General features: G+C 40.7%; 1 protein-coding gene across 1 annotated transcript in view; it reads left to right on the top strand.

Annotated features, from left to right (window-relative positions):
* The first annotated feature begins 2,078 nt into the window (after nucleotides 1-2,078).
* The window catches only part of LOC148019175 (casein kinase II subunit alpha), a 60,900-nt gene continuing 36,176 nt past the window's right edge, over nucleotides 2,079-26,802 (top strand). The window contains exons 1-3 of the mRNA XM_087660719.1: nucleotides 2,079-2,543; nucleotides 2,808-2,937; nucleotides 3,537-3,731. Of these exons, the coding sequence (XP_087516845.1) occupies nucleotides 2,458-2,543; nucleotides 2,808-2,937; nucleotides 3,537-3,731 (411 nt within the window). The 5' untranslated portion in view covers nucleotides 2,079-2,457. The remainder of the gene's footprint in view (nucleotides 2,544-2,807; nucleotides 2,938-3,536; nucleotides 3,732-26,802) is intronic.

Genomic DNA, 26,802 nt, shown 5'->3' with positions numbered 1-26,802 from the left:
TTCCCCATAATTATCCTAAAAGTGTATGGTTAGATATGATAAGATATCTAATAAGAGTCTAAATGTACAATCATGATTTAACCAATAAGTTTCATGATTTGCATAAGCCACGCCTAGCTTATTTGTTTTTTGTAGCATACCATTTGGTCTATTACACCTAGTGAATGGGGGAGATTCACCACATGTGAAGGAGAACCAAAGATCCCTAAAATTGATGATCTCATACCATTGAAACTCTCCTTTCTTGTACCAAAAGATTTCCCTTCCCATGAAGCCTCTCCACATCTCCTAAGGCATCCTAAGGTCGTACTATTTTCTCCCAACAACAACAAATTTCATTGACTTAATTAAATATTTTGATTGATCCCCATCACCTAGCCACAGATTTTCAAGATTTAGGCAATCCGGTTCTAATACTTATTTAAAATTTAGGCGAAACAACTAAAATCATAAGATTTTGTAACATCTTTGGATTGTTGGGCAAATCAAGTATTTAGAGAGCTAGCTAGGTGCTTGACTCTTATAGAATAAAAGCTAGTTTATAACAAAGGGTATATTATACGACATGTAATCATATATCTCTTAGAGAAGAAAAGCTTGCTTTCTAGTAAGAATTATTTATCTCTTCATATTATTGATTCATAAGAAACCTTTCTAGGAAAACATGACCAATAGAAGGTAAATTTCCAATAAACCCTCATTTTCAACTTTTTCATAGCTCCAACTAGCGTTGTCAAGTGCTATTTTGATCGATTTTAAGCACCTTTCAATATCTTATTTTTGTAGATAATGAATTTCCACTTGAGACTTGTCCCAAACCTTTTGATTCTACCATCAAACTAGATTCAAAAACTCCCATCAAATTTTGCCATCATATGCACAAGTTTTTTTGACTATATAATATAGTAGTTTTGTGCAAAATTACAAGGCCAATCTATTAACACTCTCTTCATAGGCATTAACAATGATTCTCTTCATAGTTATTCAATGATGCATCAATCTTACACGTATTATCCTTATGGCATATCAATGTAAGTTTAGAATAAATGGTACTACATATAGACTTCATTACACATTTTCAAATGTTATTCAAGAGGGCTTTGACAATTACTTGATGGCCTTGAAAAGCATGGCAAACACACCCTTATTTTAGCAATTTAAAATACCTTATTTAGAGTTGGCCCACACAAATCACTTGTAGGTTTTTGTGAGTTTTATAAAGTAAAGTGAGACTCATGGCTAATGATTCTTTCTCCCCCATAATTTCTAGAGAAAGACTAAAAGATACCTTTCATGAATTCTAGAGAATACCCTACTTTTTGTGGAAACTCCAAAAACACCCTTGAAATTTTGACGAAATGTCCTACTCTCTCAAAACTTCATAATGTATCCTTGAAAACCCTTCTATTTTGGCTGGAGTCCCAAAAAATTGATTAGACTCATAATGCACCCCTCTTACTTTTCAATGAAATTTCTCAAATGTAATGATGATGATTGTTCTTTAGTGCAATATGATGGGATGAGGATTTATCGTAGTACTGTCTATGTGTTAATGATGCAAAATGATAGCACGATGATTTATTCAGTGGTATCTTTTCATCTTTCTCCAAAATTTTGAGAAATTCTGGCCCCACCTTGCCTAAATCTACTCATGTTTCAGTTGGGAATAAATAGTGCATTCATCTCATAGTGGCCATAGGCTAATGTTGGTTAGAGAAGCTAGTCTCAAATTGGTGTTGACATGGATTCTCCTTTCAATGAAAAGAGCCAAATAGCTAGTTGTAAAAGATAGAACACTTCACCAAACTAATAATAAAGGCTAATTAAGTTGTTAATCCTAGAAGACATTGCAAGAGAAGTTACGAGGAAATTTCTTGCTTGCCTAGTTCGAGTTTCTGTCCTTGACGTTTACATACTAGGAATGATATGTTTGATCCTCAAGGCGATGGCTTGGTGGTAAAGCTCGTGTTCATTGTGGAGAGGTTGTGGGTTCAGGTGTGTGAGTCTTAAGGGGGGAAAAGATAAAAAGTGAAAGTGTGTAAGGGTTTGAAACATGTCCCTGATGGGGGCAATAAACGAGACTTTGGACGAGGGCATCATCAGGATCATGACTTTACATCATCCTCTACCTATATGCCATCATCATCATCATCATCATCATCATCGTCGTCCTCCTTCTTCCTCTTTCCTTCACCAGCGTTCTCCCCGATCTTGCTGCTTTTGATTCTGCTCGAGCTCCCTCTGATGCCCTAGCAATTCATATCAGAAACAACAATCAGGCATCAAATTCGTGGACTTCTGCCACAGAGGGCTTGTCTTGTCCTCGCCTTCCATCTTCCACTTTTGTGCGTCTCCATTTTCTCATTTTCCGGATCACAACAACCAAAGCTGAAGGCGTTACTCCATTTGGCAACCCTGGCGCAGAAGATCGGGAAGTCGACTAGGAGACCAGGTGCCATGTCCAAGGCGCTTGTGTACGCGGATGTGAATCTGAACAGACCGCGGGAGTACTGGGATTACGAGTCCCTCACAGTTCAATGGGGGTGCGTGTGGTTCTCTGCTCTTGTTCAGGGTTTTCACGTTAAGGGTTTTCCTGGTTTTTAACAGCTCCCTATTTGAGGCAGTGCATTTAAGCCTGCGTTTGGAGCTCGTCAGTGGCATCCGTGCTCGAAATGCTGATTTTTTCCCTCTTTGTTAGAACTCTTTAAGCTTAAAGAAAATTTCTCCTCTCTCCCTTATAATTACAGTGCCTACTTACTGGCGTGGCTGATATTGAATGGATTTTGGCTCTGAGGTTTGTATTTCAGTGATCAAGAGAACTACGAAGTGGTGCGGAAGGTCGGGCGAGGGAAATACAGTGAAGTGTTTGAAGGCATCAACACTGTCAATAATGAGCGGTGCATTATTAAGATACTGAAGCCAGTCAAGAAAAAAAAGGTAACCTCAGATGTCATTTCAATATCTCAGCTTTCCTTACAGGGTCTCTGATGCGTGTTTTTTTTTCTCTCAAATTTCCTTCTGCTTTATTTAGTGACAGCAGCTTGTCAGTCTTGCTTCCATAGTCATTTTAAAGGTCATGTGCGTCCAGTCAGTCCGGTGATCCCATGGTTGCTACTGATTCACAATCGCTGGTCAGGCTCTTTGATAGGATCCCATGCTGTACATGTGCAGAGAGTGTGAGCTGTGTGCAAATTGTTTGCACAAAACACATTGTTAGCACTGAAATCAAACATGATGTACAAAGTTGCTATGTTCACTTTATTTTGTTGCTTGCTTAACACTATGCAGTGTGTCTTGATAGATGAAAGTTGTGTTGGTCAAGGCAGTATGTCTTGGCCAAATGAATTTGTAGCTATATGTTGTTGCAATGTCAGGATCCAGCAAAGGATGCGATTCCTAACTTCGACTTGGTTGTTGGCTTTATGATAAGCTGATTCTGTCCTCGAGTTCTTCTGAATCTTGTGGAAAGTTTTAGTCTGTTTAGTATTCAGTATTTGCTACATCAACCTCATATGTGCAGCTACGTTTTTATTCAGATCAAGCGAGAAATCAAGATTCTTCAGAACCTTTGCGGCGGTCCAAACATTGTGAAGCTTTTGGATATAGTTCGTGATCCTCAATCAAAAACACCAAGCCTAGTTTTTGAGTACATCAATAATACTGATTTCAAAGTGCTTTACCCAACATTGACAGATTATGACATCCGTTACTACATCTATGAGCTCCTCAAGGTGATTTTTATTTTTTTGGTGGTGGTAATATTGTTCTAAAGATGTTGCTCTTTTGCTGGAGGGCTGTGTTTTTCTAGGTTTGTGTCTGCAGATTATTTTTTGTCAAAGCTCTTTGCTGAGGGTTCAGTTCACACCACTTTAATTTGGACTTGTTTAGTTTTATAAATTCAACTGAAACATGCATGTGCCAGTTGAAATTTTTGCAGCATTTTGTGGTGATAGTTTGATGTGTTTGTGAGCAAACAAGTTTTCATTTAAGCTCGAGTAAAACTGTTAGCATGTAATTCAGAAGCTCCTGTGGGAGCTGGCTTTTCTGTTTTGATTTTAGAGACCTTGCGAACAAAGATGTAAAGTGTATCGAACACATCTCCCTTCTTTGGAATATTTTTCAAGCTGCTGAGGAGATGATATAGAAAGTCGGCACAGTCCTAACTCTCACAAATGTGCTAGATGTCTTTGCAAAATTTGGTTTTTTGCTTTGGATAAGACGGTGGTGTTGGACATCCTTCTTTGTACACCTACCCCACAACTTTTTAGGAAGAGCCATGTACAGCTAGAAGGGCATGTTGAGAAACCACTTCTTCAGTTTACACACTTCATTTAGGGTTTCACATTGACAGCCCCAAAAAGGGCTGGTGTTCACATTTTAGCTACTTTTTTATTGGGCGCCCACACAATGGTGCACCACCCTAGATAGCTTATGCCTATAAATAGGCAATCACTTCATTCATTCTTCACCACCACCAACACCTTCTCAGTCATTCTTCACTCCTCTTCCTTCGTCACTCTGATACTTTTTTCTCTTCACTCCATTGCTGCCCAGACCCCTACGTGAGGACATTGTAGTTCATGGTCACCCTTCCTCTTCTCCTTTATGCACTCAGTTCCCTCATCATCAGGTCTGCGTTTGGAGGTCTTTTGTCATTGGCGACCTTCAGTCCTAGCTAGTGACAGCTCTTCTCCACTAGGCGGCATCAATTTGATTGTGTTTTGGGTCTTCTCTAGTTGGCGATAGTCTCCACCTATTGGCATCAGCATCTACCTTGCGTTTCGCACAGAGAGGCACAGAGGAGGCCCCTACAGTCTACGTTTGCCATCATTAAGCATCGCCTCCATATCTGGTGACCTTTCCCACATTGGCGTCAATATTCTACATTTTGCGTTTTCAGCATTTTGGGCTCTAGCATTTGCGTTTGCAGCTTGGCTCTTCTCCTTGGCATCTGAGGACTATGATTCACTTCCTCAACAATTGGTGATCATCTTCCACATCTTCAACGGCATCAAAGCATTCCGGTTTACTCCCTCGATAGCTATCCTTCACCTTCCAGTGATTACTTTGATAGCCTATTGTCTAGAGGACCGTGTTTCACTCCCTTCACTATGCAAATTCTCCACAGGTGTTGCTTGATTTAGACAAGAGGGTGCGGTTATCTTTTGAGCTTCGGCTTCATTGTATCAGCTTTTTTTCTCCTAGCATGATTTAGTGTATCATCACCGTGTTCTTGTATTTCTAAGTTACTCCTCTCTCTCAATGTTTGCCATACACACATTGTGTTTCTCCGTGCAAACTCTACCGTTTCTCTAGTCTCTTTGACATTTTTTGAGAAGGCAGCCATAGGGAATGTTACGGGGCTTAATAGACACGTGGTGAGATGATGACTAGATGGGTGGAAGCCACATATGGCAGCGCATTGCGGATGAGCTTGGTTGGACGAGGAAATTTAGTATGGGTTGTGTGATAGATTTTTGTTACTTTTCATAATACTAAGCTAACAATACACTGGAAGCACAAACTTTGGATAATAGAAACATAGAAATAAGGCACTAAGTAGTAAGGGGCTGCTCCCCCCCCAAACATGATGTGACAACTATTCCCCTCAAGTTATATGATCATGATGTTAAGCAGCGATCCTCCATTGAAATTTTCAACAATGACAAACAAGAGAATAAGAGGTTTGATGAAGATGATCGTCCTTGTGTCTTCACACGACTAACAATGTAAAATTTAGCCTCTAGACCTCTTTACTAGAAAGAATGTTGCCAATACTCAAGTTTGAAAGGCTGAAAAAGGAGTAGGACAACCTTTTGACAGCTTTTGAAACCAATTTTTCATAAACAATCAGCCTAGAATGGCTGGAAGAGAGTAAAGCATCCTTTGAGCAAGTTTGTGAAGCAATTTTTGTGATAGTTGAAGCAAAAGGGCTTGAATAAGAGCCACCCTAGTGGAAGCAAATTTCTAGTGAATTAGTTGTGGAATTACTCCTTGATATTAATATATGGATGCAGATGAAGTCATTGCTAAACAAAACCTGAGATAACTTTGCTTTGGCAAGAGAAGGTTTGAGTAAGCAATTTTCAGCAAAAATGATATACTATGGCATGGCTGCCTTATGATGCATTGAGACTAGCCTTTAGTAAAACACTACAAAGTGCTCTTGCACAAGTACTCAAGTATACCTGCACATCACGGCCCGAAAACATTTGTGCTGCTTGTGGTATTTTTAAACCTCTTTATTCCATGAATCCAAAACGAAATACTTCCTTATTCCATGATTCCACAATACAGGAAAGCGCAATTCATTTGGAAATTTCACCAATCACGAGCAATTCCAAATCCCTCATGTTTTGCCAATCATGAGTAATCCCAAATCCTTCATGTACAAGATCTAGTACATGATTTCAAGTGCAAATACACATGCATCGATTCGGTTCAATTGATCTAACACAACCTGGATCTCCCGTGTGGCAAGGCAAGATCTAGTACATGATTTCAAGTGCAAATACACATGCATCGATTCGGTTCAACTGATCTAACACAACCTGGATCTCCTGCCACGTGTGGCAAGGCAAGATTTGATCCAACTGTGAACATGGTTCAAGGAGTGCTAGGTATTATGAACCCATTCCACAATACAAAATCGCTATGCTACTAGTACCCAAGTAGATGTATTGGCAGCCCTTAGTATCCATGGTGAATTCTAAACAATGCACCACCTAACTTCTAAGTTTGGAGGCTTGTTTGTGACACAAGGAGCAAAAGTGATTTCACCTTGCCTTTTTATGGAAGGGTGGTGGAACCCTGAATAACACTGATTTAGAACATTTCACAGCAAGCAATAAATTCATATAGTAAATGATGAATTGAAAATTTAACACTTTACCACTTTGGGCTGTAATGCCCTCAGGAAATTGAGATGAGCAACTCCTGATTGGCACCAAAATTGTTGGTATGCCTTTTGGTATGTTTGTTCACATTCATTCCAAAATCTTGTTGTACAACTGAGATTTGACTCAAATCCTTGATAAGATGGCAGGCCTTGACTTAAACCTAAGAGATATACTCTCAAGTTCCCAACTTCCTCTTGATTGAGCCAATTCTCTTAGAATATTTGGAATATCTTGCTGTTCTTTGTAACCAGTAACCATAACATCCAATTTGCCCCTTGATTCCACAATCAAGGAAGCCCAAATTGAACCTCTTGTGGTTGCATGCAAATCAGCCCTCTTGTACATGTACAGAATCTGACCCATTCTATTGTCTGCTGTCTGCATTTACATCAACAACGTTCCTCAATCATTGAGGCATGCATGCATGCTTGCATCCTAACACAGCCATGCAAACCGTAAACCTAGCTGATTTCAGATTGAGATCAGAAAATCCCCAATCAGCAACATATGGGGTTAAATCTGAGACTCAAATCTCCAATTTCCATTGCGTGATTGCACATGCATCTGACCAAGATGAGAGAGAAGAAGCATTGTGAGAAATCTCTTATTTTCAGCCCTAAAACAGTAACTAGCATCAATGTCCACCCTAAAGTAGTGGCCAGCATCATTAGTCTTCAATTTTGCCCCTTGATTTTGAATGCTCAGGGAACCAAATTGAGTCTTTAATAGTTGCATGTAGGTCACCCTTATTGCAGACGACCAAATATTTTCAAAAAATGTTAATCTTCAGATTTACAGCAATAATCCTTCATGAATGGCTGAGATTTGTTGGCCTACATTTCAAGACAGCCATGCAAACCCTAATTATTGTTGTAGCTAGGTCTGAAATAGTATCAAGGTTGAGAGAATGTAGATTCATAGGGGAGAAAGAGATGAGCAATAGATTAGAGAGAATCCTACAACTTTCTTGCAAGAGAGAATCTTGCACAACGATCACTCTTTGTCCAACCCTAAAAGTGATCTAGATTAGGTAGGGTTGTAGAAATTAGGGTCTTTCAGCTGTTTAATCCTTCAAAATCAGGTTTAGCAGTTGTCAATTGCTCCAAAACATGCATTAGCTGTTATGTAACTAATCTCCACAGCCTTCTCCAACCTTGCATGGTTAAGAAAGCACACAAGGATGGGAGAGAGAGAGAGGTCAGCATGGAAGATACACTTGCATACAGCCTAAAACTAACCGAGACTTGACATTTGGTAAATCTCCGTTTTCATTGTAGCCTTCACATGCAAATTCGAGCTTAATAACCCTTTGGTTTTCCTCTCATTTTAAATTATATTAATGCTGCTTAGCCTCAATTTAGATATCTAACCTCTTTGAACGTAAAAGTGTTGAAACTTTCCATAAATCTTAGTCTAGTAGAGCAAATCATTTAAATCTAGAACTCCCATGGCCCCAGGAAGATTTTGAATTCATAACCTCTTTGAACCTAAAAGTGTTGAAAGTTTCCAAAAACCTTAGTCTAGGACAGTAAATCATTTAAATTGCTAACTTCAATGACACCAAGAGGTCATTTCCAAGGGGCCATTTAATATTCTTGATTAAGATGTGACTTAGGTACCCACATGCATGTTTGTAACTTCTTTTGCCAATGTTTCCCATTACCCAAGCTAGGATTGTTGGGTGATTGTGATAGATATTTAACTTAATCTCTTATGTGCACCATACACGAATACAACTTGAGTGTCCAAAGAATATTAAGTTAAAAATTCAGGTACTCATGATAGAGCCCTCCTCTTAAGTGTAAGATAATACTCCACCCTTGCCTCTATTGCATTTGATTGAGCCCTTCACTTGTCGTCTCTAACCCAAGTGCTTCATGATAAGGCTGCTGTCATGAGGACATGTATTCTTGAAATCTCACTTAACGTGTGGATTTTTTTTAAATCACATGATTAAGTAAATGTTGCATATGTGAGGTGCAAATGGGGTTAGAGTAAATTTACGAGCTCGGGACCCGAGAAAATCACAGGATGTCAAAGGCAAAAGTTGCTATAAGTTTTGTTGCACAGGTGCTTGGTGGTATCCGGTATCAATTGTTGGCCTAGGTTATTCATTTGGCCATAAGTGTCAATTGGTGACACTAGAGATGTGGCATTTAATAGTACCTAACGTTGATCTAATTGTCAAAGATGTTTTGGGCATTGAAATTTAGTAATTAAAGACTGAAAATTAATATTTAATGATGGATAATGTTGGAAAAATCATTTGGAAAGGTTGCCACTTGGCTAACTTGCCCATACAGGCTGGTAAAAGGCTGGAGAAGAGGAAAAATGAGATCATTTTTGTTGTAGCAAATGTGGGAGAGCTGTGAGCAGCCATGGCCAGCCTATTTTCAGCTATTGCAGCCAGCCATGAGTGAGTTTTGAGGAGGTGATTGCAGTTTTGGACCCTCCACAGCTAGGCAATTGTATCTAGGTACAAGGTGATAGCTGATTTGGATGTCTCAGCTGTAGACGACAACATTTAATGCTGTTGTGGCGGGGCAGCAATTGCATTTGTCTGATTTTCAGTCATTCTTTGTCTTTGAATTTTCTCTCTCATCTCCTAGCCATTTCATAGCCTTGCTCCAAAGATCTCAGTATTTGGAACCTTGGAGGTTGAGAAATTGCAAATTTCTTTGCTGTAAATCATAATTTACAGCAGAAATTAGGGTTTAGCAGCAACATCGGGAAGCGTGCCAGAAATTGGAAGTTCCAAGACTTGAATTTTTCAGGCCTGAAGGTGAATTTCAGCTAAATTTAGGTGGAGGACTAGCCAGCCATTGAATTTGGGGCATTTTCATCGTCTATGAAGTGGGAGAAGGCCAATTAAGTGCACGAATCAAGGGGCAAAACAGATTGAAGACTTGCTGGTCACTTTGGACAGCAAGGGGAGTTTGGATTGCGAAGGGAATCGGGAGAATCCCATTGTAAATCAACTTCTTTTTCAATAAAGTTAAAGAAATACCGAAAGGAGTGCCAATTTTGGGGCCAATCGGGTGTGTATTGTCCGAGATTAGTAGGTAAATTTGTATTTTTTGATTTGCATTTATTGTTTGCTGCTGTAATTAAGTTGTAATCAAGGATTTACCACCCATCCACGGGAGAGCCCTTTCTCATAGACATGTGAATTCCTCTCTGCACCATGGAGAACATGATTCTCATAAGCAACCACACGGCCATCTTACATTAAAATAGCCCCAATGTTGTTTTCACATGTATCACACCGCACAACAAATGGCTTCCTTAGATCGGGCAATACAAGCATAGGATCCAAAGCCATCTTTTCTTTTAATGCATCAAATGCTGAAATTTCCTACGTTGTCCATGTGAATGCTACATTCTTCTTTTGTAATGCATGCAATGGAGAAGCAGTTTCAACAAAGTTTTGTACATACTTCCTGTAGTACGAACATAGACCCATAAAGCTACGGATTGCATGAACATTTTGAAGATGTGGCCATGAGCAAATTGTCTGGACTTTAGAAGGATCCAGACGAATGCCATCAACGGATACAATGTGGCCCAAAAAGTGAATTTCATGCAAAAAGAATTCACTTTTCTTCTCATTAATCAACAATTGATGCCTACACATCTCATTGAATACTATGGCCAAATGCTTGCGATGCTTCGTCTCATTCTTCGAAAAGACAATCATGCTATCAAAGAAAGTGGCCACAAATTTCATATGTTGCCGAAAGATGCAATCCATCATTCTATTAAACGTGGCAGGAGCATTCATAAGTCCAAATGGCATGACAAGAAACTTATACAAACCAAAAGATGTTCGGAAGGCTGTCTTGGATACATCCTCAGGCTTAATCCGAATCTGATGATAGCCACTTTTCAAATCTATCCGGCTGAAAATGGTTGCTTGCAATCTATCCAAAATATCATTGATCCTAGGGATTGGAAATCTATTCTTTATTGTGATTTTGTTCAAAGCATGGTAGTCAATGTACATACGCCATGACCCATTTTTCTTCTACACTAGAAGGACTGGAGAGCAAAATGGAGATGAACTGGGTTGAAGCAGCCCTTTCTGTAACAGCTTATTTACTTGGCTGTAATTCACACACTTTCCACATGGAAACACTATCTCTTAGGGATTGATTTCACAGTGCAGACAGACCACCAGACTTTGCGCTACTTTTGACTCAAATGGAGTTATTTAAGAAGCACATACGGTGGGTAAACTTTTTGTCTATGTTTCACTTTCAGATTGTGTACATAGATGGCAAAAAGAATATAGTGGTTGATGCGCTGTCACGTAAATCTTAGTTGTTGGCTGTCAGTATGGTTTATCACACTGAGTTGGATGCCATGAAGGATCAATATGTTGCTGATTCTGACTTTGGAAATGTCTATGATCAGCTTTGCAATGACTAGAGGCATGATCATTTCGTACTTCGAGAGGGCTTTTTGAAGATGCATGGATGGCTGTGTGTCACAAAGCAGTTGAGGGCCAAGGTGATGACTGAGAGTCATGCTCCTCCTTATGCAGGTCATAGGGGTATCGATGCCACAATTAAGGCAGTTGAGCACTTCTTTTATTGGCGAGCTTTGAGGCATGATGTTGAGCAATTTGTCAAGAGATGTATAGTATACCAGAAAGTTAAGTATGATAGGTAAAAGATGCCGGGTTCATTGTAGCCCTTGCCTATTCTTGATAGGCCTTGGCAAAGCATTGCTATGGATTTTATCTTTAAGCTTCCACGCACACCTACGAGGAATGATGGGATATGGACTATCATATGCAGGTTTAATAAGCAGACCCACTTCGTTCCAGTGAGGAAAAAGATAAAGGTTGATTATATGGGATGGCTTTTTATGCAACATGTGTTTAAGTATCATGGTATGCTAGAGTCGATCATTAGTGATCATAACCCATGGATGACAAGTTTGTTTTGGAAAGGATTGTTTTAGAACATGGGCACAACGTTGAAATTCTCTTCATCCTTCCATCCACAAATTGATGGCTAGTTTGAGGAGGCAAATTCCACAGCGTTAGATCTTTCGAAATGCTATGTATTAGACCACAAAGCACAGTGGGAACAATATTTGTCATTGGTTGAGTTGCATACAACACAGTGCGCAGTTCCATTGGTAAGGCTCCTTTTGAGGTGGTAGAGGGTGGTAAGAAAGTACCCCCTATTTTGCACACCAAAAATAAGATCTTTGAGGCTGATCACTATGTGGAAAGCATGGATGCAGCTTACTAGAAGGTTAAGTATGTGCTTCAAAGATCACAGGATAAGCAAAAGAGAGCAGTTGATCGTCATAAGCGCGCTTTACACTTTGTAGAGGGTGATTATGTATTGCTGCGATTTGAAAAGGCACGGTTGAAAAAGATGAAGGGCAAGGAGCGATTGTATCCAAAGCTGTCTATGAGACACTATGGGCCATTCCAAGTGTTGGAGAGGATCAATGATGCATGCTATAGGCTGAAATTGCCTCCACACTAGCGGATACACAATGCCTTTTATGTGAGCTTGCTTAGACCTTTTCATGTCCAATGTGCCAGAGGATGTATCTGTTGAAATTCAATCGAAGGTTGAAGAGCTCGTTGAAATACTGGTACTAGAGCAGATTTTGGCACAGAAAGAGAGGAAGATCAGGGGTAAGGATTCCAGAAGGTACTTGGTGAAGTTTCAGAATTATTTACCAATGGATGTCAAATGGATGGACGATGACTTGGCATACCATTCTCAGTTGTTGCAGCTTTACCTTGATGCTTTCCGGTTAGAGCCGACTTTAGTTAAGGCTCAATCAGGTTTAGTAGAGCAGAGGTCCAGAGTATTACCCGATGCTTGTAAGGGAGCTAGCACCTCTGCTCCTCAGTAATGGACAACTCTAGAAGTAGTGGATCTCGAATGTATTCAACGTACATTGAGGGTACTATAGCTGAACAATATGCTTTCCAGGAGATCACTATTCAGTGTACCAGTCACTATTTTTGGTATGTAGATCGGTATGGTTTTTAGTGCAGCTCCGAAACTGTACATTTGCATCCGTTATACTCGGTGTGAAATCAATTATGCTTGGTATGGCATTGGTTATGCTTGGTGTAGCATCGGTTAATGATCATCAAGGGCTGATTATCGAATGTTGCTTTTCAGCAAACGATCATTAATATTTAGTGGTATTCAGCTGGTTTTGTGGACAGCAACATGTCTTATGATGCCATTGATGTTTCAGCCATGGTTTACGCTTGGTTTTTGCTATACTATGGTTTGGTTTTGCCAGACGAGTTGAGCTCATGAGAAATGAACATGTTACATGATAATCTAGCAATGATTTTGAGATTCTTTGTGAGTCTTATGTTATGTTATGTTGGCTAGTAATTTTCAGCATATGTTGGGCATATGGAATGGTTGAACAACGGTGCGCAATGTTGTGTTGACTATGATGCCCTATGGAAATTCTAGTGTAGTACTTTGCTTTTGATGCATTTGGCAGTGTAATCAAGGACGATTTAGAATAAATCATGAATATAGTAATTTTTTGTATATCTTGAAAATGTTTGAAGGAAAGAAACTCATGGCAAGTTATTGATTACAAGGATTTCAAGGGGGAGGGCTATCATGAGGAGTGCAATTGGGGTTAGAGTAAATTTACGAGTCTGGGATCCGAGAAAATCATGGCATGTCAAAGGCAAAAGTTGCTATAAGTTATGTTGCACAGGCACTTGGTGGTATTTAGTGTCAATTGTTGGCCTAGGTTATTCATTTGGCCATAAGTATAAGTTAGTGACAGTAGAGATGTGGCGTTTAATGGTACCTAACACCGATGTAATGGTCAAAGATAGCACAAAGAGACTCCGGAGTGGAAGATGCCTAGCCAATTTAATTGTTGGCCAATCAGATTATTTTTTTGGGTACCAAAATAACTATTAGATTAATTTTTAGTAATTAAAGGTTGAAAATTAATATTTAATGATGAATAATGTTGGAAAAACCATTTGGGAAGGCTGCCACTTGGCAAACTTGCCCATACAGGCTGGTAAAGGGTGAAGAAGAGAAAAAACGAGATCATTCTTGCTGTAGCAAATGTAGGAGAGCTGTGAGCAGCCATGGCCACCCTATTTTCAGCCATTGCAGCCAACCACGAGTAAGTTTTGAGGAGGCTGGTAAAATGCTGAAGAAGAGGAAAAATGAGATCATTCTTGCTGTAGCAAATGTGGGAGAGCTATGACCAGCCATGGCCAGCCTATTTTTAGCCATTGCAGCCAGTCACGAGTGAGTTTTGAGGAGGCGATTTGCAGTTTCGAACCCTCCACAGCTGGGCAATTGCATCCAGGTACAAGGTGACAATTGATTTGGATGTCTTAGCTGTAGGCGACAGCATTTAATGCTGTTGTGGCAGGGCAGTAGTTGCATTTGATTGATTTTCAGTCATTATTCGCGACAAAACTTTGAACTTTCTCTCTCTACAGCTGTTCTCTCATCTCCTAGCCATTTCATAGCCTTGCCCCGAAGATCTCAATATTTGGACCCTTGGAGGTTGAGAAATTGCAAATTTGTCTGCTGTAAACCCTAATTTATAGCATAAATGAGGGTTTAGTAGCAACACTGAGAAGTGTGCCAGAAATTGGAGCTCTAAGACTTGGATTTTTAAGGACTGAAGGTGAATTTCAGCTAAATTCAGGTGGAGGACTAGCCAACCATTGAAATTGGGGAATTTCCATCGTCTATGAAGTGGGAGAAGGCCAATTAAGTGCGCGAATCAAGGAGCAAAATAGATTGAAGACTTGCTGGTCACTTTGGACAACAAGGGGAGTTTGGATTGCGAAGGGTATCAGGAGAATCCCATTGTAAATCAACGTCTTTTTCAATAAAGCTAAATAAATATTGAAAGGGGCACTAATTTTGGGGCCAATCAGGTGTGCATTGTCCAAGATTAGTAGGTCAATTTGTATTTTCAGATTTGCATTTATTGTTTGCTGCTGTAATTAAGTTGTAATCAAGGATTTACCATCCATCCACGGAACGAAGGCTTTCAGCTGCAAAATCTCGCATGAATTTGCCAAGTTACCTTCTTTCATTCACTTTGCATCCAATGGTGAACAATTTGTAAATTTCACAAGCTAGTGATAAATAACTTTAACTTGAACCCTTCTTTCCTTATGTGCCAGGATTTGCTTTGAGAAACAAACTTTATCTTACTCTTTTACCTTGGCTTGTCCTCATTTGGAACATCTTTGGGCACCTAGCATTCAAAGGTCATAGAAGGCACAATGCAAAACATTATGAATCCTCCTATGATCTAGTAGCTTTAAGTTATAAGCGACATTAATCTTTTTTAGAGTTTGAAGATGTTCATGCTATCTCATGCCCTACTTAGAGTAATAGCACTGTTTTCCCCTCGTATTCTTGAGCCATGGCTTTTAAAATCTCAAAAGAATCCAATCGCCAGGTTCAATAGCTAATAAACAGCTGTGATGATTTGTAGCTCTTTGTAGCTTTTCTTGAGTTCGTTGAAGAGCGTACTTCACTTTCCAATAAGCTTCATCCCAAAGTTCCACAAACTTATCAACCTCACAATTCTTTTCTTTGGTATGAAGAGTGGGTGGTACCTTCTTTTTTGTTTCCACAATCTAAGAAGATGCTTTACTAGTTGTGATGTGAGTAGGGTTGTTATATGTAAACTCTACCAATGAAGGATATTGTTCTCATTTCTTTTATGATGGCACTTTAAAAGGTCTAATATGGCTGAATTGGCAATCTTTAATTGTGCATTTGTCTATAGACGAAAGTTGAATAAACATTTCAAAGTAGTGTTCATGCCATCATCCACTATGTTTTTTTTGCCATCCACATGAATAATCTTAAAGTGGGACATAGACAAAAAGTTGGTCCATCTCATTCATTTCTCAGTTTGAGTAAGAAAATTGTCGAGTCTGATGATCTAAGAGCATTTTAAACTCAGCACCTAGAAAATAGTGCTCCTAAGTGGCTAAGGGATGAATTATGGCCAATAATATGTTTTATAGATCTAGTAGTTCTTTTTAGCTCCATGCAGAATCTTGCTTTCATAGGCTACTGCATGCCCATCTTGCATCAATATGTTGAGAAGCTCATTCATTAACTATATATCTTTTCATTAATTTATTCTAGTTTTGCACTTACAGCCCCAAAAAGAGCTGTGCGCCCACATTCTGTGGTGCCATTTGAGATTGCATGTGCTTACAAATAGGGCATTGACTCCCCTCATTCCACATAGTGTCATTCATTCTCTCCCACATGTTAAGTCATCTTCTCTCCATCAGATTGATTTTTACTTCTTCATTTGTCTAGCACTTGGTGGATGCTACTCGTAGGAGTGGTTTGAGCTTTGCCATTTGGAGTTGTTTGGGTGCCGCTCGTTGCTCCTAGAGCTGTCGCCACTATTAGCGGGATGTTGCCTAGCCCGCCATACTGCTCGAGATTGTTGCCCACTCACATCCACGTCATCCACATTTGTGTTTGCATCTTTTGGTGCAGCCCACTTTTGCATTTGCTATCTAGACAAGTTGCCTTGCTTCTCGGGTTGTAGTTTTCCACATCAACATTTGTGCTTTGCTGCTGAGCTCCTTTTCAACATTTGTGTTGGCTCTGATAGATAGTCAGCTGGCCCTCCATGCTGCATTTTGCAGCTGCAAGGCCCTATACTATTACATGTTGCTGTGACTTGTTGTTCTTCACACTCCAGAGCTTGTGGTTGCTGCTCATCATCTCCTCACTCCCATAGCATTTGAGGATGTAAGCTGTGGGTGTAATGGCCACTGCGAAGATATGCTAGGGTTGCATTGAGGAAACACAACATGTATAACCAAGAGTGAAACACAAAGACTCAAATAGAGAGAACAAGTAAAACTCAAACCCTAAATGCAAAAACTCAAAACTCAAACATAGAGACAAATACAGAGAGAAGAAACTGTGAAGTGAATGAATGTTGTAAACAATGTAAGAGTGTACAAAATGCCCAAGGGTAGAGCAATGCAGTGTTAGAGAGTAACGTCCATCGGAGACGGATCCCAAGTGCTGTGGCCATTAGTTGGAGTGCGGGAAACATCAAACGCTGATCACCAGAGTGTCAGGGAACTGAGGCAACAACATGAGAGGTGTTTGTTGATGTAGAAGGCTTGTTGGACAACAAAAACACAGATATTGCAGTAGTCGCTTGGTGGGAGAGATAGCAGCAGTTTGTCATGTGGCACTAAATACTGAAAACGTAGGTTGATTAGATGCTATGATGGCATAGCAGATGGAGACCTCCAAACAACAAGATGATGGCTGAAAATAGGTTGCCTAGGGCTGGATAGCGATGGGCTGTAGTCGGTGATGGTTGGATAGTAGCAGATGGTGAAGGGTCTATTTATGGATGATGAAAGATGTCGAAAAAAATTTGGGTTTTGGGGGACCATTGAAACTCGCTCGAACCATGCACCAAATTTGCGTTTTTTCATTAATTAAGTATGTTTTGGGTGTGTTTAAAAGTGTGTTTTAGCTCAATAGCTCCTCGAGTCCAAAAATGACCCTAAAAGAGAAGGCTGGTAATGTTTACCCCAAGGCGTCCCACCCTAAAGCAGCTAGGGCATTGGACAAAGGATGCACGTCGGTTCCTAGTGGGCTACTAAGACTACAGAGGCGATGGTTATCTTGTCAAGGGAGTCCAGGTAGTCACCCCAGAGAGGACAGGGCATCGTACAAAGGGTGCTCATCAGCTGCCCAGAGGCCTACCAAACTCAACAAAGGCGGATGGAACCACATTGAACCTTTTTTTGGGTTTTCTAAAAAATGAAAAGTTAATTTTAGGGGTGGCGGTCGATTAAGTAATAGTGACCCAGAACTTAGAAGATGGGAGTAGGGATGGTACACCCAACACATCACAAAATAGTACAAGCTTACCCAACCACTTGAGGATGTCGATGATGAGAGAAAGGTGATGAAGTATCATGTGAAGAAGAATGGTGGTATAAGCTACCAATGGAAATAGCTTAGGATTCGTCTAGTGGTGCTTTGCACAATGGGATGCATAGTATACTACATGTCGAAGAATGCTCATGCAGCAGGTGTCACTTGGACCTTGCTCACTTGCCCAAATATCCTAGTACAAAGATGATGAAATCATGCAATGCATAGGTGAAGATACAACAGGGGGAAAAGGCTGATGTCAAAGACAAGTGCTAAAACTTGGAGAACACCAACAAGGGTAGGAACCCCCTCTCAACCTGGATGTCGATGTTGAAGGAAAAGAAGCTTGAGGATGTCCATCTCCATGTGGTGCCAAAAACCTAGTAATGTGTCCAGCGGGAGCAATGGCAGCAGTTGCAGATCGACCAAACGACACGGGTAGGACCAGGCGACTGGTCGAGCGTGGACCAGCAAGCGCCAGTGCGACCATCACGGACGACTTCATTGGCGACCATGCGGCGATTTGCACGGCACGGGTCGACGGAAACCCCCCCCCCCCCCCCCAAACATCAGCTTCTACCCCTTTCTTGACGGGGTTTCGCACAAATTGGGCTGAAATTTACTGAATTTCTCAACATTGATGCACATTGGACCCCGTGCACTTTGGGGCTTTTGCAGTTTGTGCAAAATCTGTGCAGCATTTGGTCATTTTATGTACATGCACGTTGAATTCCATGCAATTTGGACATCAACACTAGGTAAAATTTGGGGGTTTTGCTGAAATTGTTCTATTTTGGCAAGATTGGCCTGGTCTATGCATGACAGAGAAAATGCAGATGTGTGGTTGATGCTTTGAGCACAAAAATTTTGGGGCTTTTGACCGTCTGTGTCAAATTTTATGCCCGTGGGTACATGTACAACAGAAATTGCAGCTAAAATTTGGGATTTTTCATGTAATGTGATGCATATGCCCTTGGAACAGCTGTAATCAGTTGTGGAATTCTGTAGCACATGGTTTGGTGCTTTTGAAAATTTAATTACAGATGTGAAATTTGTGCCTTCGCGTGGTCATTTATTGCTGGTTGGTACTTGTTTGTACCTTGGTCACTCGTGATAGTTTTGGGCCTGCATTTGCTGTTTTTTGGTCACTTTTGGGCTGAGAATCATGGCTGGCAGCAATGACAGCATTAATCTAATGCACATAAAGAAGCTTGAAGGAGCACATAACTTTGCAGTTTGGCAAAAGCAGTGCTATAATATCCTGTTGCAAAAGAAGCAGGCAAAGCCGATCAAAACACAAGGGGCAAAGCCCGCAGATATGGAACAAGATGATTGGGATGAGTTAAATGAGCTTGCACGCTCAACCATAGAGCTATCAATTTTTAATGCCTTGCTGTTTAACATTGAAGGTTTGGATTCTGCATATGCTATATGGACTCGACTGGAAGAACTGTATGCGCAGAAGAGTGCTGCAAGCAAAGTGTATTGGTTGAAAAAGCTTATGGATTTGCGTATGAAAGAGGATACAATAATGTCTACTTACTTGAGTGAGTTTAACTCCATTTTCTACCAGTTGGTTGCCTTGAAGTTCATGATTGATGAGGAATTTAAGGCTACTTTTTTGCTTTGGACTCTACCAGAGAGTTGGGATACATTCAAGACTGCTATGAGTAATTCTAATGTGATCCTTTTGTATGTTGATGTAGAGAGTGCTCTACTTATGGAAGTAATGAATCGGCAGAAAAATGCATCCAGCAAGTCTTCTAGTGCTTTGCATACTAGGGGCAGATCACAACAAAAGGGCAAATATGATAGCAAGGGACGTAGTAAATCATGTGGCAAAGATGTTGAATGTCATCATTGTGGCAAAAAGGGTCACTTTAAACGTGATTGCTATAAATGGAAGAAAGAGAAAGGAAAAGGCAAGAAGACAGATGATAGCAAGGAAGAGAAGAAGAACCGCCAGCCTAAGAAGAGCAGTGTAAAAATTGAAGAGGTGAACGTAGTTACTCATGAGAGTGATAGTGAGAGTGACGTACTCTTTGTCTCTTCACACTTTGGTGCACATGCTTTACTTGCAGATACAAATGATAACATGCATACCTGGATTCTCGATTCAGGTGTTTCTTTTCATGTCACCTCTCATCGTGAGTGGTTCTCTGCCTATATAGGGGGTCGACATGGTGTTGCCCATCTTGGGGACAACTATGCATGTGAGATTGCAGGTATTGGCAGTGTGCAGTTACAGTTTCAGCATGGCTTTGTCTTTACACTTCAGCATGTATGGCATGTACCTCAGCTCAAGAAGAGCTTGATTAGCACAGGGCAGCTAGATGATGATGGTTTTCATATCACCTTTGGTGATGGAAAATGGAAGATCTGTAAGGGATCTAGAGTGATTGCCAAAGGTTACAAGAGTGATACTTTGTATCCACTTCATGTATCTAGTGTACTGGCCATGTTGTTGCCGTGGCCGAGTAGCCAAGCGTTTCTTTGTGGCGGACACATGAGTCAAACATAAATGAAAGTGCTTTCTCGTTTGGGTTTCTTGCCTTGTTTTCATTATGTTGATTTTGAGCACTGTGATCATTGTATTTATGGCAAACATGCACAGACGTCTCATAAAAAGTCTCTTTCTTTGAAGTCTTCTTCTCTAGAGTTAGTACATTTAGATGTATGTCAAATGCCAGGATTATCTTTAGGGGAAAATAAATATTTTGTCACCTTTGTTGATGATGCTACACAGAAGGCATGGGTTTACCCTATTCGTAGCAAGGATGAAGTGCTAGACAAGTTTAAAAAATTCTTGGCATTGGCTGAAAATCAGAAAGATAAGACACTTAAGTGTCTTCGCTCTGACAATGGTGGGGAATATATGTCCAAGGCCTTTCAGGCATTTTGTGATAGCAAAGGGATAAAGAGGGAGCTCACTGCCCCTCATAATCCACTCCAAAATGGAGTTGCAGAGCGTATGAATCGGACCATACATGATAAGGTTCGTATGATGCTGTCTCATGTTGCATTACCCCATGGTTTTTGGGTAGAGGCTGTTATGACAACCGTTCACTTAATTAATCGGTTACCAAACAGGTTTTTTAGGGAGGGGGGTTTCCCTCAAGAAGCGTGGTCGGGCAAGCCACCTTCATATGCTCATGTGAAAGTGTTTGGCTGTGAGGCTTTTGTGTACATTCGTAAAGAAAAATGCATCAAACTTGAGCCAAAGTCCTGTAAATGCATTTTCCTAGGATATGGTGACGAGGGTGAAATGGGGTATAAATTGTGGGATCCCGAGAAAAGGAAAGTAGTACGCAGCAATGGCATTATCTTCCGGGAAGATCGCATGCATAAACAATACGAAAAGATTGAGGAGGTCCGTAGGATTGTATTCCGGGAAGAAATACCTTTTGGACAGCAAAATGTGCTCGCTCTACAGCAGCAAATACCTGCTGTAAATGAACCTGTAAATGCAGAAAATGATGCTGGAAATGATCAGCCAGCTATTGCCCATGAAAATGAGCCATTACATGTGTAGGAATAGCCAGGTTAGCAAGCTGCTAATGTTAATTTGTAGGCTGAAATGCCAGGATAGCATGCTGAAAATGGAAATTTGCAGGAACAGCTAGCAAACAATGACCATTGGGTTAGGAGATCGCCTAAGACTACTAGACAACCTGACAAGTTTGTTCCTGGTGCAATTAATGTGGCTGATTATGTCATGTTGACAGACTGTGGTGAACCGTCTTGCTTCAAGGAAGCAATGGACATACATGACAACAAGAAATGGTATAAAGCCATGTTGTCAGAGATGGAATCTCTTGAAAAAAATGGCACTTGGGACTTGGTGCAATTGCCTAAAGGACAGAAAAACCTTCCATGCAAATGGGTTTACAAGATGGTCACTTTTGGTTCCTCACCAAAGTACAAAGCAAGATTGGTTGCAAAGGGGTATAAGCAGAAGCATGGAATTGACTTTGATGAGATTTTCTCTCCTGTAGTCAAGATGACTACATCGAGAACCATTTTGGGCTTGGTTGCAATTGAGGATATGGAGCTCATACAGATGGATGTAAAGACTGCGTTTTTACATGGTGATCTGCATAAAGACATATATATGCAGCAGCCTGAAAGGTTTGTTGAACAAGGGAAAGAAAAAATGGTATGTAAACTCAAAAGGAGTTTGTATGGGCTGAAACAAGCACCAAGAGAATGATATCATAAGTTTGATATATTAATGTAGTCTCAAGGCTTTCATAGAAGTCAAGTGGATCACTGCTTGTACACCAAGAAGGCTGCAGATGGCAGCCTCATTATCTTGGTTTTGTATGTTGATGACATGCTGATTGGTGACAGGGATACTCATGCCTTGGACTCATTGAAGCAAAGTCATGCAAATCACATTCTGGGGATGCGAATACTCAAAGAGATAGGTAAAAAAGATCACGCTATCTATCTCAGTAGGAGTATATCTCCAAGGTTTTGTAGCGTTTCAATATGGAGGGGGGGAAAACAATTGGGGTTCCATTCCCTCCATATGTGAAACTCAGTGCAGAGAATAGCCCTACATCTGATGATGAGAAGACTGAAATGGCCAAGATACTATATGCTTTAGCTGTTGGTAGTTTGATGTATGCTATGGTTGCTACATGTCCTGACATTGCCATTGCAGTGAGAGTGGTTAGTAGATACATGGCAAACCGTGGCAAGAAGCATTGGGATGTAGTGAAAGGTATTATGAGATACCTCAAAGGCACAAAGGAGTTGTGCATCTGCTTTGGGAAGCAGAAGGCATCTGTTGTTGGCTTTACGGATGCAGATTATGTTGGTCATGCGGATTGCAGGAAGTTCAATTCTGGGTATGTATTTACTTTCATAGGAGGAGCAGTCTTTTGGATCTCTAGTCTACAAAAGTGTGTTGCATTGTCTACTATAGAGACAGAGTATGTGGCTGCCACTGAGGCATGCAAGGAAGCTTTATGGCTTTCACGTCTAGTGGGAGAGCTTGGTATCATAGAGTTATCCGTTCTCCACTGTGATAGTCAGAGTGCTATCATGCTAGCATGGAATCCTATCTTTTGTGCAAAGACAAAGCACATATAGGTGAAGTACCACTTCATTAGAGATGTACTTGACAGCAAGAGCATTGAGCTTGTCAAAGTGCATACAGATGATAACCTTGCAGATCTTCTCATGAAGGGTCTTTCAGTAGAGCGGTTTGCTCATTGCTGACAGATGATGGGAGTTGGATAGATATATGTATTTCAGCTTTGTATATACCTAGACTTAGCTGATTCTTTTCTCCTCTTAAGGCACATTGCCTTTAGGTGGGAGGTTATTGGGAATAAAGGTTTTTTGCCTTTAAATGTGCTTGGGTGTGAACACACGCTTAGTACTTGTACTTACACATATATATCTATCTAAAAACATAAAGTGGTACCTTCGTCATTGTACCTACAAACGTGCAGACTCTCTGATCTGCTCTCTCTCTCTCTCTCTGCCTCTCCGTTGCGCGTAAAGACTAACCGTCTCGATCTTCGTGCCTCACCTGTCACTACAAACTCCAAGTAGATGGAACCATGAAAGAAACGATGCGCATCTTCTGTCTCCAGCTCAGAAAGGATTGGTGCAAGCTTGTGAGAAAACATGGATCTTGAGCATGGTTGCAGTTATGGAGGTTGGAAAGTAGTGACTAGAATCATTGCAACATGGACAAATGAAACTAACTATTACTTGAGTGAAATAGGTTCCAAGATTGAATGCTTGGACTCATAAACACAATCTCAAGTAGAACGTGACAATGACATAGAGTGTAGTGCAAAGTACAATAGCATTGCATTGAAATGAGTGTCAAGTACATGCTTATATAGCTTTTGGATAGTACCACTCTTCATCACTGTGCTTATGGGATTTTGGGCATCTCTCATAGAGCTTCTAGAGCATACATCTTTTCTTATATCTTCCATACAAAGCTACTATATGGGCCAGCCTCTTTTGGGCATTCATCCAGCCTTTGGGCATACATTCAGCCTCTATGGGCATACATCATTTGATTTCTCAACAACCCCCCTCAAATGATGAGTCTCTACGCTTGCTGGCTTTTGCCCCCCCTGCATGTAAACATGGACCAAGAGACTAGCTCTTTGGCAGCCTAGTCAAGTTAAGGCTTGAAACTTTACATCTTGGCAAGGGTTTTTACATCCACTATGGGAATAAGAATCCACTAAGGAAAGACAAGATCCACTATGATAAGGTTTTTGTTGTCAGTGATGGAAAGTATATTCTTTATCTTCGTTATGCTTCTTTGACACCCTCCAGTCTTTTGCTTGATCTTCTTGATCTTCTTGGTCTTCTTTGTCTTCAAGCTCTTTTCCTTTGTTGTGCTCTTTATCCCTTTTGTTGATGTGTGGTATGTGTATTTTTCTCCAGTTTTCTTGACACAATCTTTCTGCTCAATGATAGATATAATTTGGTACATTGATGTAGCTTGACATGACATAAACCTTGGGATACATAGATTTGGGGATTCCATTCAGCTTTGCAAGACAGATATATTTCTCTTTGGATAGCTTTGGGACTTGCTGGAATGCATTGCTTGACAGCACATTATGACATTGGGCTTGGATACATAGAGTTTGGAGCTTTGGATCAGTGGTGGCTGTATGATGATGTTCACTAAAATGACTTGGCATTACAATGGCATTGGATTTTCTTGACATTTGTGTATAAAACATCTCCCTTTTAAAGGCACAGGAAGGTCTTACCATTGAGCAAATGCTCAAGGCAGTGTCTAGTCTCGTACAATGAGGCTTACAAGGGGTTTTATCAATTTGAAATTTCCACAATAAAATATTACAGAGAATGAACTTTAAATAGCTGAGATAATACCAGAAAGTGAGTTGCTCTTGAGTGCCCCAAGAACACAAGAAGTAGTGCCAAATAACACTAGTGGAGTGTCAATAGACACTTTCTTGAAGAGCTTGATGTTGATCGCTATGGATCCTTGCTCTAGGGTTCCCATAGGTGCTTGATAATTCTACTGCAGCAGCTGATGAGTGGACCATTCAGCGAGATATTTGATGAGAAGGTGGTGCATATAGTGAGCTTGAATTGCCCTATACTCGCATGCGAAATGTTGGACTGTGTAGGCGACGACAGCAGTACGACTAGTATTGACATACGCAGAGACAACGACTTGAAATTTTCGCAATGTTGGTTGACACAATACCCAATGTGAAGAATTTTTGCTATGGGAAGTTGTGTCCAAACGTTAAAGAGATATCTCTATAAGGAACCCTGAAGAGATACCGCTTAGGATGAGAGATTTGGAGGCTCCAATGCTGATGGGTGCAGGCTAGCTATGGCTACCAAACAGGAAACTTGTGATTTGAGTGGAAGATGAACTCATGTGCTTGATCTGAGTTGGGCAGAGGTTGCGAGAGACTAAGAAACAGTGAGGGAAGCTAGATCATGCCCATCATGGCTCTGATACCATGTGAGAAAACATGGATCTTGAGCATGGCTGCAGTTATGGAGGTTGGAAAGTGGTGACTAGAATCATTGCAACATGGACAAATGACACTAACTGTTACTTGAGTGAATTAGGTTCCAAGATTGAATGCTTGAGCCTTGGACTCATAAACACGATCTCAAGTTAGACGTGACAATAACACAGACTGTAGTACAAAGTACGATAGCATTGCATTGAAATGAGTGTCAAGTACATGCTTATATAGCTTTTGGATGGTACCACTCTTTCTCACTATGCTTATGGGATTCTGGGCATCTCTCATAGAGCTTCTAGAGTATACATCTTTTCTTATATCTTCCATACAAAGCCACTTATGTATAATTAAGAGTGAAACTGAGGAAGCAACACTTGCATTAACTCAACATTGGCTATGGCATTGTGGGCTCTCCATTGATTGATGGATGCGATGAGGGTGAGCTAATCGAGGGTCCGGCTCGGTACCAATGATGAGGTCCCAAAGTCCTTGAGATTTGAGCACTTGTTTCATGAAGTTTGACTAAGTGGTGAAATTTAACCTGTTAGAGTGTCTTATCTGCCAAGGCATTTTTGGCTGTTGCAACAAGAGTGGTAGTGTTAGGAGATGGAGGTGTGTAATGGGGGTAAGGTGGATAGGGTAGATAGGGTGGGGGAGCGGAGTATACTTGGGAAGGAATCCTAGAGTGCCTTCCATGTATACGAGAAGTGTGCATAGCGGATCCAAATGTGGGCAATGGTGGATTGGGTATGGGCATGGTAATTGCTTGTGGAGCCCATGATGGAGGGATAGGGACACGGGGAGCAGTTGATGGAAATCCCTGTGTAGTCTTGACCCAAGGTTTGTGTGACGACAGTCCATAAGCAGAGGATGGATATCCTTGCATTTAAAAGATTGTGTTGGGGGGGGGGGTTTGTGAGTGTGTGAGGGTAGTGAGAAGGATGCCCATCATAGGCGTCCCAGAGTGGAAGGGTGTCGTAAAGTGGAGGTAGGTGGAAGATACATTGTTAAAGGGTGGCATTCCCCCCAATGATGCACCAAGAGATGGATTGAATGGAGGGTAGGTAGATGGTGGGAGGAAGAATGAGAAGGTCTTAGGAGTGGAGATGGAAGATCCAACCCCTAGTGTTCTTTGAGCGGAAGTGGAATGTAATCCAAGATTTTGGAATGAGGATGTGAGTAGATTAGAATGTGGAGAAGATAGTGGTGGATGGGAGGGAGTTGAAAGTGTGGTTTAGTTACTCAAATGAAATAGATAGCATAGATATATTTGATGAAGGGTATTTTCTTCGAGTGTCTCCTTTATTAAAGTTAACACATTGGAAACCATCTAGATCCTACATACCAAAAGGAAAACCAGAAGAGGGTTTTGGCTCATACGACTCAAAAGGGTTATACAAACCTGACACAAGGCTTGGTTGTGATGAAGGAGATGGATCGCCAGATACATCGAATGTCGTGATTCCTCCA

Source organism: Lygodium microphyllum, chromosome 20 (genome assembly GCF_053477565.2).
Source record: "Lygodium microphyllum isolate KBCC chromosome 20, Lygodium_microphyllum_v1.1.10, whole genome shotgun sequence".
Classification (NCBI taxonomy): Eukaryota; Viridiplantae; Streptophyta; class Polypodiopsida; order Schizaeales; family Lygodiaceae; genus Lygodium; species Lygodium microphyllum.
The sequence above is the reverse complement of the archived record's forward strand: the minus strand, read 5'-3'. Positions and strand labels throughout refer to the sequence as shown.